Source organism: Pyrus communis, chromosome 2 (genome assembly GCF_963583255.1).
Source record: "Pyrus communis chromosome 2, drPyrComm1.1, whole genome shotgun sequence".
Classification (NCBI taxonomy): Eukaryota; Viridiplantae; Streptophyta; class Magnoliopsida; order Rosales; family Rosaceae; genus Pyrus; species Pyrus communis.
In genome coordinates this window covers 19,865,343-19,885,406 of record NC_084804.1, presented here as the reverse complement: position 1 = coordinate 19,885,406, position 20,064 = coordinate 19,865,343, and the positions used below count along the sequence as shown (strand labels likewise).

Genomic DNA, 20,064 nt, shown 5'->3' with positions numbered 1-20,064 from the left:
CGCCAAAGCGGAAGCCAAGAGTAACAAAATGTACCAAAGTCTCACACCAAAACCCAGCCACTAAACCCAAAACCTTCTCACTCTATCTCCAATGGCAGAGCAAATAGCTCTCCCTCTTCTCCTTCCCAACCCACCTCCCTCCTCCAGACCCTTCTTCCAAACCCACCACCAGCCCCAAAACCCAGCCACTCCCCCACCGCCTCCCATGACCCCTCTCCTCCAAGAGCTCCTCCTCCACCCAAACCCCTCCACCCCACAAACCCAAAACCCCTCTTCCCCTCCCACCCTCCCCAGAGCTCGCACTCGCATCGGCAGGTCACGCGACTCCAACCGCGGCAAGCCCTGGTCCCACCACCGTCTCTCCTCCCAAGGTCAGCATATCCTCCACTCCTTTCTCGACCCACAATTCGATTCCTCCGAATTTGGTGAGAAACTTGTTGGTTTAGTTGAAATGCATAGGGATGAATTTGGTTCTAGCTTGGACTCTCTTGCTTTGGATTTACTGGGTATTGTTAAAGGTTTAAGCTTTCACAAGAAATTTGACTTGGCGATTAGTGTTTTCGAGTGGTTTAAGAAACGTGAGGATTGTGATTCGGTTTTGAGTGGCTCTGTTGTTGCTGTGATTATTAGTATTCTTGGGAAAGTGGGTCGGGTTTCGAATGCAACTTCGTTGTTTCAGAATTTGCACAAGGAAGGTTTTGCTCTTGATGTTTATGCTTATACTTCTTTGATTACTGCTTGTGCTAGTAATGGGAGGTATCGGGAGGCGGTTTCAGTTTTTAAGAAAATGGAGGAAGAGGGGTGTAGGCCGACTTTGATAACTTACAATGTGATTTTGAATGTGTACGGAAAAATGGGTATGCCTTGGCACAAGATTAGAGCTCTTGTGGAGGGTATGAAAAGTGCCGGGATTACCCCAGATTCTTATACATATAATACGCTTATTACTTGTTGTAGGCGCGGGTCTTTGTATGTGGAGGCTGCTGAGGTTTTTCAGGACATGAAAACAGCTGGGTTTGTGCCTGATAAGGTTACATATAATGCATTGTTGGATGTATATGGGAAGTCTAGGCGGACAAAGGAAGCAATGGAGGTATTGAAGGACATGGAGTTTAATGGGTTTTCTCCCAGCATTGTGTCTTACAATTCGTTGATATCGGCTTATGCAAGAGATGGTTTGCTGGAGGAGGCAACAGCCCTGAAAACCCAGATGGTGGAGAAAGGGATTAGACCCGATGTTTTTACTTACACCACCCTTTTGTCAGGATATGAGAAGGCTGGGAAGGATGAGCCGGCAATGAGGGTTTTTGAGGAGATGAAAAGTTTTGGTTGCAAACCAAACATTTGTACCTTTAACGCCCTTATTAAGATGCATGGTAACAGGGGAAATTTTGCTGAGATGATGAAAGTTTTTGAAGAGATTAAGATATGTAAGTGCACCCCTGACATAGTTACTTGGAACACACTTTTGGCTGTGTTTGGCCAAAACGGGATGGACTCGGAAGTTTCGGGAGTGTTCAGGGAGATGAAGAGAGCAGGGTTTGTACCGGAGAGGGATACTTTCAACACTCTAATAAGTGCATACAGCCGGTGTGGTTCTTTTGACCAAGCTATGGTTGTGTATAAAAGAATGCTGGAAGCTGGTGTTACTCCAGACCTCTCCTCCTATAATGCTGTTTTGGCAGCACTGGCTCGAGGTGGCCTTTGGCAACAGTCTGAGAAAATACTTGCTGAAATGCAGAATGGTCGCTGCAAACCCAATGAGCTTACATATAGTTCTCTGCTCCACGCTTATGCCAATGGCAAGGAAAATGAGCGCATGCATATTCTTGCTGAAGAAATATACTCTGGTGTAATTGAACCCCACGTTGTTCTCTTGAAGACACTTGTTCTTGTTTTTAGTAAGAGTGACCTCTTGATGGAAACAGAACATGCCTTCTTGGAACTGAGAAGAAAAGGGTTTTCACCTGACATAACTACCTTGAATGCGATGCTATCAATATATGGCCGGAGGCAGATGTTTTCGAAGACAAGTGAGATTTTGAAATTTATGAATGAGATGGGATATACTCCTAGCTTGACAACTTACAATAGTTTGATGTATATGTACAGTCGCTCAGAAGATTTCGAGAAATCAGAACAGTTTCTAAGGGAGATAATGGAGAAGGGAATAAAGCCTGATATAATTTCGTACAACACTGTCATTTTTGCCTATTGTAGAAATGGTCGTATGAGAGAGGCTTCGCGGATATTCTCAGAAATGAGGGACGCTGGGATTTCTCCAGATGTGATCACTTACAATACCTTTGTGGCAAGTTATGCAGCTGATTCATTGTTTGAGGAAGCTATTGATGTGGTCCACTACATGATTAAGAATGGCTGCAAACCAAACCAGAACACATACAACTCCATCGTGGATTGGTACTGCAAGCACAACCGACGGGATGATGGAGTTAAGTTTGTCAATAACCTTCGCAATCTTAATCCGCATATTTCCGAGGGGGAGGAGTCTAGATTACTAGACCGAATTAAAAATAAGTGGTCATAATTAGTTTCTCCTGTATGAATGGGGTTGCTGCTTGATTGGCTTAGTTTGAGCCTTGAAGGCTTTTGTACATCAAGTCGTTCATTACCCCTTGTTATGCTCATGTCATATATATTTTGTTCGGGCATGGAGACGAGGAGGATGTAATCGTCTTGTTGTACATGATTTTGTTGTTTCTCGGAAAGGCTAGCTGCAGGACATTGTGAATATTTTGTAACTGAACAAATTAAGCTACATGTTTGTTCAGTTTCAATTTAAATGGCCTGCAGCGTATTTTGTATAGATAAAGCTGAGATGAAGCAGCGGGTGCTGAGTAACTTTCGAGGTATGAAGCAGCGGGTGCTGAGTAACTTTCGAGGTATGTACAATCAGCTCTTCGTCGTTAACCAAACTTGCCTGTAACTGCAGCAGCTTTGTTTATTTTGATAGTTAAATTGTGAAAATTTTAGGGTTGCAACAATCTTTTGTATGATCAAAGGTTAAACTTTTCTATTTGGGATTTTAAAGTTTTATCCGAGATTATAATTGAACGTTATAAACGAATCTAATTATGTATCTTCCTTATACTTTGCTTGTTTATCTGTATATGAGCCGATAATTAAAGTTTTGCGTGATCCTATTTGTACCACGTTTATTGATCACATTCATGGTTTCTTTAAGTAAATATATTATATGGTTGCCCTTGGAGTTACAGATAATCATGCATATGACTTCATCATTCGCATTAATTGCCTGCAGTTTGGCCCATTGCTATTGGTGAGAAAATGAGCAAGAAGAAAACTACACACATTTTCTGATAAGAGTAGGATTTTTATTCAAGAAAATTATACCATGAAACTAACAGCACATACCTGCATTCGAGGTTCTGCGTTCGGTTCACCTTTTCTCTAATGTCGCTTGTATGAACAATAGGAGACTAGCTACATGCAATTGTTTGTTGCTCAATGATAATAGAATCATCAATTTGTTTGGATTATTCTAGTGTACGCACTTTGTTTCGATTAATCACAATTCGTAGATAAAATGCATCTGAAACGTGTTTGTTAAGTCTAAACTTAGTACTTTGTTTCGATTAATCACAGCTACTCCAAAGAAAACATTTTCTTGATAAGAAGCTTTGGGTGGTGGTCATTGGATTTTGGTGTTTCGGATACCATCTTCAAGAGAGTGTTTTTTCTTTCCTCTCCAGCTTAGTAACCCCAGAAGCTACAAGCATTTTCATGGATAAAGTTCTTGGTTGAAAATCTCTAAAAATATCTATGAAAATGCTTGCTTAAATCCTTAATTCCAAACTCATTTGTTTTTGGGTTGAAACATTATCATAACCAAGAGAGTGTTTTACGGGTTCAAGACCTCCTTTCTGTGTTTGTCATTGTAAACTCAGACCTGCAAATCATTTTTCTCTTGTTCAAAAACTTGGTGCTAACTCACCCACATATGTTTCATGGGAATGTTTGCATGGCGTCTTGATCTCAAGTATATTTTCAAATCTTCATATAGATCTTAGTGAAGGATTTTTGGTTGCTTTTATCATATGTTTATTTGAAGAAACTGACTTTGTATTTGTAGAATCCAAAGTTGCATCTCGCATTTCTGCATCATTTGCATAGTTTTGATTCCGTTCTCGGTGCCACAAAATGATGAGTTCAGAAGATGGATATGCCATCTTTGTGAATATTGAATGTAATGCTGCTAGGTGAATGTTGCATAAAGGTACAAGCTGCTCCATAAAATAGGTATAGGAATTGAGCTTTTGTGGTATACTTTGTAAGAATCTTTATTGTACGCTAGTGGACCGGCCCCCAATTTTTTAACTTAGTTAGGGTTTTTTTTTTTTTTTTTTTTTCCGGACCCGGATTCTCTTTGTGAGGATTCCGAGGATCTGTCAATCTTGTCCGTTCAACGTACATTGTGTGGTCAGAAATTATTTTAAATATTTTTAATTAAAATTAAACACAAACAATATTTGACAAAAACTGACTGCACGATATACGATGAACAAACATAATTCATGGATTCTTAAAGTCCTCGTCGAAAGGGATCAGGATCTTCATGACCAAGAGATGTGGCCCGTTGGATGAAAATCCAACAGTTATAATTATTATAACTTTAAAGGAATCCTCCTGTTTGTAGTCGTTGGATTTTCATCCAACGGCCCACATCCCTTGGTGATGAGGATCCTCATCCTTAGATTAAGAGAGGATCCTGGTCCCGTCGAAAGGATGCAGAGAGGATTCTGTTTGGTTTTTCGGATCAGGATCCTCTCCTGATCTTTGTATGGGGATCCTCATGACCAAAAAGTGTGGGCTGTTGGATGAAAATTCAACGGCTACAAACAGGGGTCCCTTTAAAGTTATAATAATTATAGCCGTTAGATTTTCATCCAACGGTCCACACTTCTTGGTCATGAGGATCCCCATACAAAGATCAGGAGAGTATCCTGATCCTGGTTTTTCGGGCACAAACTTGACGTGTGTACTTTGACTTGTTTGCATATATAGTTGTTAATGCTACTTGCTGTCATAGTGCTTGCTTAATAAATTGATATGTAAATGTGTTTAACTTTATGAATTATATTGTAACCGGATTTTTTCGGACTAGATTAGCTTGATGATTAAAATGGATTGGCTTAGAATTGATTATGCTACATTGACTTGATGAAGCGTTTGATATAGTGTCAGATTAAGAAGTAAGAGAATTAACAAATTCTAATATTATATTATTTAATCATATGTATTAATATTTTATTTTTAATTCTTTTTTTCTTAAAAATCTCGTTCTCTCTCTCGAAAGCCGACCCCTATTCCACAGTTGCAGATCAAATCAAAAGCCAATTCTAGATTAAATCAAAATCCAGCTCAAAATCAAAACCCAAATCAAATAAAAAATAAAGATGAATGACTCAAGCCACTGTCGTCCCAATCCAAGACCTTCGCCAACATCTTCATTGCCATCGTGGGTGCCGGCGTCTTCGGCCTTCCATATTCCTTCAAGTGCACCGGGTGGCTCATGAGCCTCCTCATCGTGTTCCTTACGAGCCACTGGGTTCACAAAGATCTCGTGTTTTGAGGATTTGGGTTTCCACGAAGACCATTGGCGGCGATGTAGGTCCATTGTCAATCATGTGAAGGACAAGTCCGAGGTTGAAGCGGTGCACGATCTTAGCTAGTCCCGTTGTTTTCGGGGTTATCGTTAAGACCTTCTAGTGAAGGTTTTAGTTGAGCTGAGTCCTCTTTAATCTCATTAAACTTAATCAAGCATGAAACAAACATGAGACTGCTGTAATAAGTAGTATGGTCCAGTCCAGTCCTCATGAAAGTAAACAAACGCACCCTAAGTTTATTTTTTGCAGTTGTGCTTTGTATCATAGACAAACTTATAATTAGCTGGCTAGCTCATTTGATTAGTCTGCTACGTAGTTAGCGTCTTTAGATGTAGGATATTCCACTCGATGCAAATTTTTTGTTTTTGAATGAGTTTATAAAAAGAAATAGTAAACACACATCATTTTTAATCTCTCACGTACTAATGTTTAATTATATCTTTTATTTTTTATTTATTTAATTTGATAGTGATGAATGAAAAAATAAAAGGATGTGAATAACTAAACGTAACGTGTGAAAAGCGCCACCGAAAAATGGACGTGAATAACTAAGCGTCGTGACGGCAAAACCAGTCCCAAACTGACACGACAGCAAAACCGGACATAAATGGCCACCGAAAAAAGGATAATCACCACCCAAAAGTTTGAAGATAAGATTCCCATCTCCCAAATATAACAGATGATCATTATACTCAGAGAGTAGCAGCGGTGGTGGGGAGGAGGAACCAGAAACAACACAAAAATGAGCTGGTGGTGGGCAGGAGCCATTGGAGCTGCAAAGGTAAGCACTTTCTCCACAAACCCATTCTTTTTTTCTTCCTTCAATCTTCCAAATTAGTTTCCATGATCATTTTCTAACAAGCCTCACCGTCACCAACAGAAAACTTTTGATCCCAATGATGTGCCGCCCAAATACCAGAGCGTGGCTCTGGTTCTCGGCATCACTGGTATAGTCGGCAATAGCCTTGCCGAGATTCTCCCCCTGGCCGACACACCCGGCGGGCCATGGAAGGTATATGGTGTGGCCCGCCGGCCTCGTCCGGCGTGGAACGCTGATCATCCGGTTGAATACATTCAGTGTGATCTCTCAGACCCTCATCAAACACATGCTCAGCTGTCCCAGCTGACCGATGTCACTCATGTATTTTATGTGACGTGGGCAAGTAAGCCCACGGAAGCTGAGAACTGTGAGGTCAACGGCAACATGTTTCGGAACTTGCTGGATGCTGTGATCCCAAATGCACCAAATCTGCAGCACATATGCTTGCAGACGGGCCGGAAGCACTATGTCGGTCCGTTTGAGATGTTGGGCAAGGTCGAGCCTCATGAGCCGCCGTTTCACGAAGACCTTCCGAGGCTCGACGTGCCCAATTTTTACTACACATTGGAGGACATTTTGTTTGAGGAGGTGAAGAAAAAGGAGGGTTTGACATGGTCAGTGCACAGGCCTAGCGTGATATTCGGGTTTTCGCCTTATAGCTTGATGAACATTGTGGGGAGCCTCTGCATTTATGCCGCAATATGTAAGCACGAGGGGAAGAAACTAAGGTTTACGGGGAGCAGAGGGGCGTGGAACGGGTACTGGGATGTCTCGGACGCTGACTTGATAGCCGAGCACCAGATTTGGGCAGCAGTTGATCCATATGCCAAGAATGAGGCTTTCAATTGCAGCAATGGGGATGTGTTTAAGTGGAAGCATATGTTCAGGGTTTTGGCAGAGCAGTTCGAGCTTGAGATTGAGGACGTTGGCGAGGAGGGCGGATCGGAGGCGAGCTTGGAGGAGATGATGAAAGATAAGGGGCCGGTATGGGACGAGATTGTGGAAGAGAAGGGTCTGGTTCCTACCAAGTTGGCAGAAGTTGGTAACTGGTGGTTTGTGGATATATTGTTTGGAGTTGAGACAAGTCTGGACAGCATGAACAAGAGCAAAGAACATGGTTTTGTGGGGTTCAGGAATTCAAAGACGTCGTTTTTAACTTGGATTGACAGGATGAAATCTCAGAGACTTGTTCCTTGATGTTCTTGTTACAAAATCGTTGTTGTAATAAATGTTTAATAAAAAATAAAACCGGAAGATATACATGCTTGCGTTGTTAAACAAGTAGCCATGCAAAACATGTACAAACATTTCAGGGTTTGGAAAGGAGTAGAGCCAGCTGCTCATCAGAGACCTTAACTTCAATGCATGCTCCCAATGATGCAGCAAGCCTTGCAGCTAACTGATGCTTACACTGGACAACAAGAAACATGGTAAAAATTACAACACTTTCCTACTTTTTTCGTTTTTTATTTCAAGCAACTTAAAAATGGATAAGGAAGTTCGAATATCCCTCCACGTAGTTTAGATTAGATTGATTAGAATAACGCTCCAATCAATTGAAAATTTGGATGAGCAAGAGAGGAAGCTCACTCGCACAAAGCTGCTCTCCTTTGTTTATGGTGTCGTAGAAGAATGAATAACAAGCACAATACTGCTCGGCAAAGCAGAAGTACTCCTCCTTCCTCCGCGATTCTCCGACGACCTAACCAGACAACAGAAAATGAGAATTGGGATTTCATTTTTCACTTTACATCAAATAAATTTACGATTATTTAGCCCAAACGAACATGATTCATTTCCAGATTTGATTTACACGAGCGACCAAGTTTCTTATCTTTTTGGCTAAACAAGAGCATAAAACAAACAAATTTTTGCTCAAATTCAAGTAGTTTCATCCAAATTTCAAGTAATGTTCATCCAAGCTACTAAATCTAGTGGAAAACAAAACAAGTATGCAAAACAAACCCAGAATTTGATTTGCAAAAATTAAGCCTGAAAGATGGAACGTCCACTGGGCTCACCCAAAACCCTCTTGATACCACTCTGATCCACTATCCTCGTTGATCTCTCCCAGTTCTTACCAAACAAGAAATGCAGGCTGAAATTTTCCCAGTAACCAAACACTCAATAACACAAATTGGAACAATTAATTCAAACGAAATTAAAAGGGAATTTGAAATGGGATGAGTAGAGACTAACACGGAGAGCTGATCGTCGGTGACTGAACGAGTTGACTCAATCGCCTTCCACACTGCCTCTGCAACCAAGCTACTTGCATTGCTCATTTTCTCACCCCTTCACTCTCTACAAAAAATGGGTCTGACGGTAGAGCTGCTTGAGGAAGCTCAGGAAATAGGGTTTGTAGTACCTAAATCTGACTCCTTCCCTAGCAAATGTTTGACAATGGCTACTGGCATTCTGCGGAGATGAAGCATCTTTTTTCACACCAACTTTTCAACTATTTTTTAGAATGACAAAATTCCCTTATAATTTTCCGAATGATGTTGGCTTATATAACTGTATGGAATTTTTACACAAGTATCACCTCAACTATCAAGCATGTGGGTCAATACTACTTGCACTTATAATTTTTTAATTTTTACCACTAAACTCTCTTAAAGGTTGGAATCTACCACCTACGTCGCTGTTAAAGCATGTCAGGCACCCCTCACGTGGAGGGATATCTTTGTCAATTACTTTCTAGGGTTCGCTGGAATCACTTTTTATGAAGGCAAAAAGCATTTTTTTGTAGCGGTGTCGGAGTGGTCATGAAGAAAATGGAGAAGTTGATTTCCGGTTTGATTTTGGCAAGAGTTGTTGAAGAATTGAGGTGAAAATTATGCAAAAATCTAGTCTTTCATTTATAGTGAGTTTTTGTGATTTTCTTATGTAGGTCAGGAAGTGGTGTGTAGTTCACCTTAATTTATTCAAATATTAATTTTTCAAACTCTTATGGAGGGAACTGTCGAACTGAGATTGTACAAGCCACCAATTTGGCGCCATATTGACTTAGGAAGTATTATTTTGGAGTCAATTTGATTCTAGTCAACCCCATGAAATTAATTGATGAAAATACCACTACAAGTGACATGTTTTAACGGCAAGTTGGATGGAAAGTAACGTAAATGGTTGATTCTAATAGTTAAGAGAGTCCATATGGTAAAAAATGAAAATTGAAAGTTTAGGTGGTATTATCGCACATGCATAGAAGTTCAAGTGATGCTTGCATAAAAAAACTTAACTGAATAATTATAGAGGAAGAAGGTTCGTGTGGCAGCAAGAGAGAAAAAAGAGAGAATTAGTGAAATTTGAGGTGTGTATTATCTCAATTTATTGTGGCTTTATTTATAGTAGTAAGAAATGAAAAATCTTTGTCTTTCAAGTAATACATCTTATTAGGACACAACCTAAAAGATAGTTGTTGACCCTAAAAACTACCAAGCATACGTGGCGCGCATGCTGAGTAATTAATAAGCTAACTACATCCTCCGGTTGTGTGCGGGGCGTGCCAACTTGTCGACTGAGCTCGGCTGAGGAGTAAAATGTGTTGATGTCGCATTGGGCACACTGCTGACTTCTTGATCTTGCGACTGCGGCCGAGGAAGGAACATGTTTCAGCCTTCGGGTTCTAGAGCTTGAAGACAAGGCTGCTAGTTCTGCGAAGTTCAATATCAAATTCGGCTTTCAATTTGCCGAATAGAGTAACTTGTAACACCTCACTTCGCTGAGAAGGCTAATGAGATGACCTCTGCCAATAAGGATTAAAAAAGATCCTTCTTGACCGAGACTTGGATAGATAATCAGTCGGCTTCGATGCAGTGTTGTTTATCCAAATTGAAGGTGCTCCGCGTTCGACTGATTCTACGGCAACAGTGCTGTTTATCCAAATTGAAGATGTCACCGGTTACCTTCACAGTGCTGTTTATCCAAATTAAAGATGTGTTGGCGGAAAAAGAAAATAAAAAATCTCAAGGTTGTTGAGAGGTTTCGCGGAAAGCGAGAGTTTGCACATGGCAGTTTGTGTGTTGAATTGGAGAGGCTTGAATGTTGCCCAACCTTGTCTATTTAGAGTGAAGATTAAACCCCACTGTTTGGCGTGGCTTGATACTCATGGAGAGTCCTAATTGGATTTTATCTTGTGGAATTGCATCTGACTATATGCTATATCTCCTATCCTTTAGCCAATGATCATATTTCTTTGTGCTGATAAGCGTCCCATTTTGAAATATGCCAATAATATGCATGTATGGCTGACCAATGGCAAGCACACGTGGCTGACGAAATCCAATTTGGCATCCTTACCTTTATGCATGCATTAATCTCTCTGCCAATCAATATCCATTTGCCAACAATGTAGTAATGTATTAGGACTCTTGATAAAATGCCTTGATGTTCTACACGTTGCAGATACCTATCCAATTTGTCAATGGAACTTATCCCATCTTCAAGTTATCAATGCGTGCATGAAAACCATGCATCCCAACAATTCTAATCAAATCCCCATGCTGATATATTCAGTCGCGACGAATCAATTGGGATTTAGACAAAAATTAGGTTTAAATAATTGAATATATTACTAAGAGATAATATCATGATTAAAATCACAATATTATTTCTCAATAATAATTTAAAATCATTTCAACCAGTTTGTCGTTCAATGGTCTGAAATTCTGCTCATTCAACAGCCTCGATTACTCGGGCCAATAGTGTAAAATTGGGTCCAAACATTGCCCCCCAGTTTCCTTGAGCTTCGACTTTTAAGCCGAATGGTTAAGGAAATTAATCATCTATACCAATAAAATGTCGTTGTATCGCCGGAAAAAATCTCTCTCGGCAATAATTAAATCACAACCAAATAACATCATGGTCCCCTCAGCCAATACAAATACCAAATGAATTATGATCACTAAATCTTCGCATGCCATAATTAATTTATGCATGCCATCCTTTTGGCCGAGATTCCACTTTGGTGGGATTTGTCCTATTGCAAACGTTGCCTTGCCGAATTATACTATGGTCGAGCTCGACCAATTCATACGGTTGAGAGACAAAACTTGCAAACGGGGTTGAGAAAACTAGGTCAAGAAAAAGATGGGCAGCCGAGAGAACTAGGCCAAGAAAACTGATTCTTGGTAGCACCTAAACCGCTGCCGAGTCGGTGCGTGCAAATATAGCAAGAATGAGTTCACGCATATATCTCTTGGCGAGTGTAGAAATGTTTAGTCGTTCGTACCACACATCGCCCCCTGCGAACATGATCCTTTTGTTACCCCTGCTCTTGATTTTGTTACATAAAGAACTTCCACCTCCTCGTATGATTCCATGTGCTATGAAAATCTGATTTTCTTTTTTAGCAAGGCAAAGTAACTGAGGCGTTGATGTCTGGGAAGAAAGACAACTCCCACCGATTGCATGTTGAAGTCCGAGGCCATTATGCACACTTTATACATCGTCGTCGATAACGAAGAAGTCTATCATTAAAGCTACGGTCGAAGAAATATATGGTCGAAGAAATATATGGCAGAAAGTTAAAGAAAGTACAACCACCCCACCAAAGAAGTTTATCACCTTTCTCCACATATGCCAACATATATTTTTTCAACGCTGGTGAGAGCCCACCATGGCACCATGCATGCATAATATCATCTTCTCAATAAGTGCAACCATACGTAGAGACCCAATAATCATATTTCCAAACGTGTGGGACTCGGCCGAGTGTAATTTTGAAGACTAGAGTGACACAATCAGTATGACCGAATACCAACCAACAAACCTCACCGCCCAACAAAAATATTTATTCGGTGAAAAGCATCCTGATGTATTTGGTAATGACAAAAGCCTAACTGAATGTAAATTAGCATGACACAATGTTGCCCCCTTTATTTTCTTACGTATCGGCTGAAAAACCGAATGGTTAAGAAAATAATTTATTCATTATATATATATATATATATATTTTAGCAAACGAAAGTAAAAGTGGCTGATCCATAATCAGGAGGAGGCCAACGATGCTTTATTCCTAGCCGAGATCTTTTTATATCAAAATTCTCAATTTGATTTCGCTTTAGGCCGAATAAAGAATCATTTCCAAATACTTTTAACTTGGCGAAATATTTTTTCTTCTTAGCCGTTGAATGCGTTGAATAATTATTAAGCCCCCCAGGCATAATAATTTTGCCAATTTCGGCTTTTAACTCGAACAACTTAGTCGAATGGGATTTCTCTGTATCGGCTTTATCGCCAATAATCATATCGATTGGCATGGTTTTTTCGGATAGGCTTATGTCTCGGCCTTGTTTGTCATTGGAGCACTCTGACGAATCATTTTCTAAGTCAATTTTTGGCTCAGAAACTTGAACTTTTACTTATAGGCCAACCGAACTTTTAGTCTCGACCAAAAAAATAGGTGGCCTAGGTTTTTCTTCGGTTGTCTTAACAATTATTCTAGGCGGAATTTTGATTGTGGCTGGAGCAGAAAATTGCTCCCATCTTCTAGACAACTTCTCAAGGAGTTTTGCTTTCTTCTTGTAGCAATTCTTTACTTGGCGCCAAATCTCGTCCAATGGAACCTGAATGAGATCTTGCTCTATCATGTGAACTTTGTAGTTTTAGCACTGGGTCCCACTGAGCGTGCCAAAATGTTGAACCTAAAAACTACCAAGCCTACGTGGCGCACATGTCGAGTAATTAATAAGCTAACTACGTCATTCGGTTGTGTGCGGGGCGTGCCAACTCGTCGATCGAGCTCGGCTGAGGAGTAAAATGTGTTGATGTTGCGTTAGGCGCTCTATTGACTTCTTGATCTTGCGATTGCGATTGAGGAAGGAACACGTCTCGGCCTTCGGGTTCTAGAGCCTGAAGATAAGGCTACTAGTTCTGCGAAGTTCAATATCAAATAAGGCTTTCAATGTGCCGAATGGAGTAACCTGTAACACCTCACTTTGCCGAGAAGGCTAATGAGATGACCTCTACCAATAAGGATTCGAAAATCCTTCTCGACCGAGACTTGGATAGATAACCAGTCGGCCTTGACGCAGTGTTGTTTATCCAAACTGAAGGTGCTCCGCGGTCAGCTGATTCTACGGCAACAATACTGTTTATCCAAACTGCAGATGTCACCGGTTGCCTTCACAGTCTTGTTTATCCAAACTGAAGATGTGTTAGCGGAAAAAGAAAATAAAAAAATCTCAAGGTTGTTGAGAGGTTTCGCATAGAGCGAGAGTTTGCGCAAGGCAGTTTGTGTGTTGAATTGGAGAGGCTTGAATGTTGCATAACCTTCTCTATTTATAGTGAAGATTAAATCCCACTACTTGGCGCGGCTTGATACTCATGGAGAGTCCTAATTGGATTCCATCTTGTGGAATTGCATCTAGATATGTGCTATATCTCCTATCCTTTAGCCAAGGATCATATTTCTTTGTGCTGATAAGCGTCCCGTTTTGAAATATGCCAATAATATGCATGTATGGCTGACCAATGCCAAGCACACGTGGCTGACCAAATCCAAATTGGCATCCTTATCTTTATGCATGCATTAATATCTCTGCCAATCAGTATCCATTTGCCAAAAATGCAGTAATGTATTAGGACTCTTGATAAAATGCCATGATGTTCTACATGTTGCAGATACCTATCCAATTTGCCATTGGAACTTATCCCATCTACAAGTTACCAATGCGTGCATGAAGACCATGCATCCCAACAATTTTAATAAAACCCCCATGCTGATATATTCAGCCGCGACCATGCACGAAGGCCGGTATGCCCATGCTCTATCATCCTACGAATCAATTGGGATTTAGACAAAAATTAGGTTTACATAATTTAATATTTTACTAAGAGATAATATCATGATTAAAATCACAATATTATTTCTCAACAATAATTTAAAATCATTTCAACCACTTTGTCATTCAACGGTCTGCAATTCTGCTCATTCAACGGCCTCGATTACTCGGGCCGATAGTGTAAAATCGGGTGCAAACAATAGTATATAATCCCATAAGGATTACAATCACATTCCTAACTAAATTAGGATTGCACACATTTTCTCTTAGTGTGTAAACACTCAAACAAAATGTCGCATTGGGTCTTCAACGATAAAATAAAAATAATTGATGAAGTTGTCGGCACAATGAGGGAGTGAGAGTCTCAAAACAAATGGAAGAATGCATAAGTAGTAGAACTCATAAAACTTCGCTATTGTAAAACCCAGTGTAGGAAAAAAACCCATAGTCTAAGGAGAAAAATGAGAACTTGTATTAATTCAAAACTAAACGCCTTTAAGATGCAAGTAAAACACACATAAAGGTATGACCATTCTAGAATGGGTGCCTCGTTAAAACCTCGTTGTGAGACAATGATTTTCCGGGGCTGGAGTAAGGCGGATTAGAATACTCATACCTCAAAAGTCCAGTCATATACTCAACAGCCTCTAATTTAGAGATAAATAAATAGATCAATGATGCCACCATAATCTTGTTTCGGAATTAGTGGGCGAAGTCTGACAACTTTGCTGACATTGACCATGCTTGTTCCGCAAAATGAGGAAACCTACTCCAGCAAGGAATCAACAGGTTTGCTATAATTTTGGAGTTCTTACAATTTAATGATTGACGTGCACCACAAGTAATCACACTCCTAAGAGGATGCAATATCCGTCCCTAGATATCTTCTATGATTTTGCCAGTTTAATAAGGTTTCTACTATTCTAAGGGTCTTATATCCTTGATTGGTATAAATATACTCTCCTAGGGTATATCTCTGGTAACACAATTATCACATACTTATTCTCTTACCTACTGCTTTGTTAGGATATGAGAAAGTTGGGAAGGATGAGCCGGCAATGAGGGTTTTTGACTAGATGAAAAGTTTTGGTTGTAACACCATTATTAAGATGCATGGTAACATGAGAAAATTTTACTGAAATGATGAAAGTTTTTTAAGAGATTAAGATATGTAAGTGCACCCCTAACATAATTACTTGGAACACACTTTTGGTTGTGTTTGGCTAAAACAGGATGGACTCGGAAGTTTCAGGAATGTTCTGGGTGATGAAGAAAGCAGGGTTTGCACCTGGGAGGGATACTTTCAACACTCTAATCAGTGCATACAATCAGTGTGGTTCTTCGACCAAGCTATGAATGTGTATAAGAGAATCTTAGAAGCTGGTGTTACTCCAGACCTCTTCTTTTATAATGCTGTTTTGGTAGCACTGGCTCGAGATTGGCTTTGGCAACAGTCTGAGAAAATACTTGCCAAAATGCAGAATGGCCCATTCTCTGCAAATCCAATGAGCTTACATATAGTTATTTGCTCCATATGTATGCCAATGGCAAGGAAATTGAGCGCATGCATATTCTTGCTGAAGAAATATACTCTGGTATAACTCAGCCCCACGTTGTTCTCTTGAAGACACTTGTTCTCGTTTTTAGTAAAAGGTTTTTAGTAAGAGTGACCACTTGATGGAAACAGAAAATGCCTTTTGGAGCTGAGAAAAAAAAGGCTTTCACTTGACATAACTACCTTGAATGCATTGTTATTAGTATATGGTAAGGGGCAGATGTTTTCGAAGACAAGTGAGATTTTGAAATTTATGAACAAGATGGGGTATACTCCTAGCTTGACAACTTACAATAGTTTGATGTATATATACAGTCGCTCAGATTTTGAGAAATTAGATCAGTTTCTAAGTGAGATAATGGAGAGGAGACAAAGCCTGATATAATTTCGTGTAACACTGTCATTTTTTGCCTATCGTAGAAAAGGTTGTATGAGAGAGGCTGCACATATATTCTCATTTATGAGGAACGTTGGGGTTTCTCCAAATGTGATCACTTACAACACCTTTGTGGAAAGTTATGCATTTGATTCATTGTTTGAGGAATATGATTCTACTGAATATGATATGGAATATACTTCCTAAGTCATATTCATATGTTTTGGCCAAAGGCTTCTGAACCATATCATTTGCAGCCTAATTCATTTGATTGGTACAATGAAACCTCTCTAAAGTTCTACAGTTGGGACTAAACCAATTTTTTAACTTGAGGGTGATTATTTAAACGGATGTTTTGTTGCATCAAACTATCTTAAACTAAACTAACTTCAGGGACTAAGTTGGACTAGCTTGTAATATATTAAGCTACACTGATTTAGTAAAGCGTCTGGTGCAGTGTTGGACTAAGAAGTATGGTAATAAAAATAGTACTATAGTTTGTCAAAATTAATTTCTTTTCTTTTCAAGATATTATCAAGTCGTCCACTTTTGCAGTATAGTGTTGAGCACTCTTATACTTCTTCGCTTCTCTCAGTCTGCCACTTCCATAACTCTTCCCCTTCCACTTCTCCCTGTTTCCCACTTCCATAACTCTTCCCCTTCCCCCTTCTCCCAAGTTTCTGTCAATTCCCCACCTTTCCTCCCTTAAACCCAAGTCCCATGCATTTTCGAAATCTGATTTCCATTCTAATCCTCGCCCTCCGCCTACCACTACCCTTCAACAGACATAAAAAACCCCACCACCACTGCTCCGTTGAATCGCAACAATGATGCTTAGAGTTCGCAACAAAGGTGACTTAGAAAACTTTACGGTGGAGAACCCGCAATGCACCACTGTCTCAGAACTCAAATCCAAACCCAGCTCCAAATCCATTTCGAGAACCAGCCATCTCCGCCAAACAAAATCTCATTTTGGCAAAAACCTAGGAAATTGTTTTTGTCTTCAGTCTTGAAGACTTTGTACCTTTGACTTTCCTCCTCGCTATGGGCAGGAGAGGTTGTTGACGTTGTGTTGTGAAATCAACGACATGTTTCCAGTGACATATAAAGTAAATAAGATATAATATTTACGAGGTTTGGCAAGTGTACATACGTCCTCGGAGCAGCATTAATGGCTTCTCTTATAATCTGAAATAACAAGAGTACAAATATAACTCTCACTATCGTTATCTCTTCTTTCTAGCTTTGATATAGCTGCTAGCTCTTTCAAATAGACGATGGGAATTGAAGAGAGAATTGAGGATAAGAAAGGAGTAGAATTGACAAACTCCAAGGTTTTTGTGTGTGCTTTGGTTGTGCGTTTACAAATGAGCTCTCCACACCCATTTATAACAAATGGTGTGAAGTACAAATAAAATGATTTCTATTAATGATTGTTGTAGATGAAACATCCTCCTTTTTGCTAGTGATTGTTGTAGGTAAATCATCCACCAAGACATGGTATTCTTTGACATCATTGCATCTATAGGAATGAGGCCACCCATATTTACTTAAATATTTACCACTTGGTTAGTGTCAATCTTTGGTAAAAGTCTACATGTCAACTCCAAAATTTTTTGAATTATTTTTTACTTCACACACATCGATTCATTCTTCACTTTTGATATCAAATTCCAATAGGTAACAATACATTTTATTGGTCTATTTGCTGACAAGAAGAATTTGAATATGGGGAGTAGTTTCAAATGGGTTTAATTATTCTTAGTGTTTAAAATATCAGTATTTGTGAAAATATCGATGAAAATATCGTTATTGATATTGATGCTTCCCAATCGGATCTTCCTACATCTTTATATAAATGCTGGTTTATCAAGAATACGCTAGAAACATATTTTGAATTATTAATTCATATCTAGAGATGGCTTAGAATGAGTAGTTCGTTATTTAATAGATTTCTTTCGTTCTAATACTCCACCTGAGAGTTATCAATATTTCCCAAAGTTGTTCCTATCTAATGGAACGATATTGGATCAAAGCGGTTACTTTCGATGAAAATGGAAATTTAAAATGAAACTTTAGGAAATGTCAAACACTGGTTTAGATGAAATATAAGAGTTTCTCCAATATATAACCAATATGTCGGAAATATTCACGAAATCTATCGATTTTAGATGAAATTTAAAAGTTTTTCCAATATGGAGTGAAGTTTAAAAGTCACTCCCCTTCATATATTTCTCTAATTTTTTTCGACATTTCCACTGGAATATCAATTGTATCGAAAAATTTCAAACACTGATTATTTCAAAGGACAAAGTCAGTGGTCTACTTGCTAGTCTTTTCTCCAGCAACTGTTGTTGGTCTTTGAGTGATTTAACTTTACTAGTTAACAAATTATGGAGGTGTGTTTTTTTTTAAATTTCCAATTTTTCAGAAAAGTTAAAGAAAGATGATGACTAGTTTGAACAAAGATCGACCCCAACTGTGTTGTCCACAGAGTAACACTTGGACTCAAGATGTGAGTGGTGGCTTCAGGGTTGTTAAAGAAGTTGTTGCTATGACTATAGGTGGTTTGGCTAATTTCTTCTATATAGACCGATGACAATTTAACATATGGACATGAAATTCGGTAATAAGTTTTATGTGTATGTGTAATTGTAAGAAGCCAAGCAGTTTTCTTAATCTCGGAACTCAGATTTTGATCTTCAAATGAGGAAAAGTTAGAGTTGTGTAATGTTTAAAATATCAATATCAGTGAAAATATCGATATTCAAATTTGTGGATATATCGATGAGTATATCTATATTGATATTGGTTACTTTCGATATAAATGATGGAGATTCAAAATTAAACTTTGAGAATGTCAAACACTGGTTTAGACAAAATATAAGAATTTCTCTGATAATTAACTGATCTGTCGGAAATATCGACGAAATCCATCAATTATAGATGAAATTTAAGAATTTCTCCGATGTGGAGTGAAATTTAGACTTCATCCCTTCTCTTTCCATATTTTTCTTTGATTTTTTCGATTTTTGCACAGAAATATCGATCGTGTCAAAGAAATTTCAAACACTAGTTGTGTGCTAACGGATGAAAAGAAATTTGGTTCCCCATCTAATGACATGTGTACTTGTCTGGAATCATCTTGACTTCCTTTGAGTTTATTAATATGAGCGAAATTGGAGTTAATAGATTTATGACTTCATCTAAGTATACTAACTCATACATCGTAGACTGCATGTCTCGAGAAACCTTGGATTTCATAGAGTGCTCCTCCTCTCTACATCGTAGAGTGCATGTCTTGAGACACCTTAGATTTCGTTTGGGTGTTGTTCCTTTCACTTATCTTGGGGTACCCATTTTTCGTGCTAAGTCAAGGGGAATTCACTTTCAAGCTTTGGTAGACAAGGCTAAAGCCCACCTCTCAGGTTGGAAAGGTAAACTTCTCTCAATGGCTGGACGATTTCAATTAGTGCAATCTGTTTAACAAAGCTTGTTCCTCTACAGTTTCTCAGTTTATCAATTGCCATCTTGCTTTTTAAAACATCTTTCTACTTGCTCAAGGGATTTTATTTGATTAGGGGATTTAGCTTCGTGGAAATTGGTAATTGTTGATTGGAGCATGGTATGTGGGCCTAAACATGAAGGTAGGATTGGTCTTTGTGATTTAGCTTCTTTGAACTTGAAGGATATGCTTAGTTTTGGATGGGATATGTTGCAATCCTCCTCTGAGATTTAGCCTCTCTATGGGGTTCTTTCGCTCATCAGCATTTTCCTCTTTCACCTTACAAAAACCAAAATATCTATTTACGGTCTTTTGTGTGGCATGGTCGGAAGCATGCTTTACCTATCCTAAATAATAATAGTCGTTGGATTAT

General features: G+C 39.1%; 3 protein-coding genes and 1 pseudogene across 3 annotated transcripts; 3 read left to right on the top strand and 1 right to left on the bottom strand.

The window, feature by feature from the left end:
* On the top strand, positions 1-2,952 carry LOC137725918 (pentatricopeptide repeat-containing protein At5g02860). The gene is made up of 2 exons (XM_068464758.1): positions 1-2,870; positions 2,904-2,952. The coding sequence occupies exon 1, from the start codon at positions 92-94 to the stop codon at positions 2,546-2,548; it is 2,457 nt and encodes an 818-aa protein (XP_068320859.1). The 5' UTR covers positions 1-91; the 3' UTR covers positions 2,549-2,870; positions 2,904-2,952.
* Positions 2,953-6,271: 3,319 nt separating this feature from the next.
* LOC137725240 (3-oxo-Delta(4,5)-steroid 5-beta-reductase-like) lies at positions 6,272-7,728 on the top strand. Its single transcript, XM_068463866.1, has 2 exons — positions 6,272-6,429; positions 6,529-7,728. The coding sequence occupies exons 1-2, from the start codon at positions 6,391-6,393 to the stop codon at positions 7,663-7,665; spliced, it is 1,176 nt and encodes a 391-aa protein (XP_068319967.1). The 5' UTR covers positions 6,272-6,390; the 3' UTR covers positions 7,666-7,728.
* LOC137725241 (uncharacterized) lies at positions 7,687-8,931 on the bottom strand. Its single transcript, XM_068463867.1, has 4 exons — positions 8,668-8,931; positions 8,461-8,566; positions 8,063-8,170; positions 7,687-7,879 (listed from the first exon to the last, which is right to left on the bottom strand). Exons 1-4 carry the CDS (start codon positions 8,751-8,753, stop codon positions 7,778-7,780), a joined length of 402 nt encoding a protein of 133 aa, XP_068319968.1. The 5' UTR covers positions 8,754-8,931; the 3' UTR covers positions 7,687-7,777.
* A 6,064-nt stretch (positions 8,932-14,995) lies between these two features.
* On the top strand, positions 14,996-16,393 carry LOC137724924 (pentatricopeptide repeat-containing protein At5g02860-like; annotated as a pseudogene).
* Positions 16,394-20,064: the final 3,671 nt, after the last annotated feature.

Bases quoted from the DNA above. Each gene is read 5' to 3' on its own strand.
- LOC137725918 (XM_068464758.1), top strand. From the start codon at position 92: ATGGCAGAGCAAATAGCTCTCCCTCTTCTCCTTCCCAACCCACCTCCC.
- LOC137725240 (XM_068463866.1), top strand. From the start codon at position 6,391: ATGAGCTGGTGGTGGGCAGGAGCCATTGGAGCTGCAAAG. The intron at 6,430-6,528 runs GTAAGCACTTTC...CGTCACCAACAG, and splicing joins GAGCCATTGGAGCTGCAAAG to AAAACTTTTGATCCCAATGA.
- LOC137725241 (XM_068463867.1), bottom strand. From the start codon at position 8,753: ATGAGCAATGCAAGTAGCTTGGTTGCAGAGGCAGTGTGGAAGGCGATT. The intron at 8,171-8,460 runs GCTTAATTTTTG...TTGTCTGGTTAG, and splicing joins GTGGACGTTCCATCTTTCAG to GTCGTCGGAGAATCGCGGAG. The intron at 7,880-8,062 runs GCGAGTGAGCTT...CTTGTTGTCCAG, and splicing joins ACAAAGGAGAGCAGCTTTGT to TGTAAGCATCAGTTAGCTGC.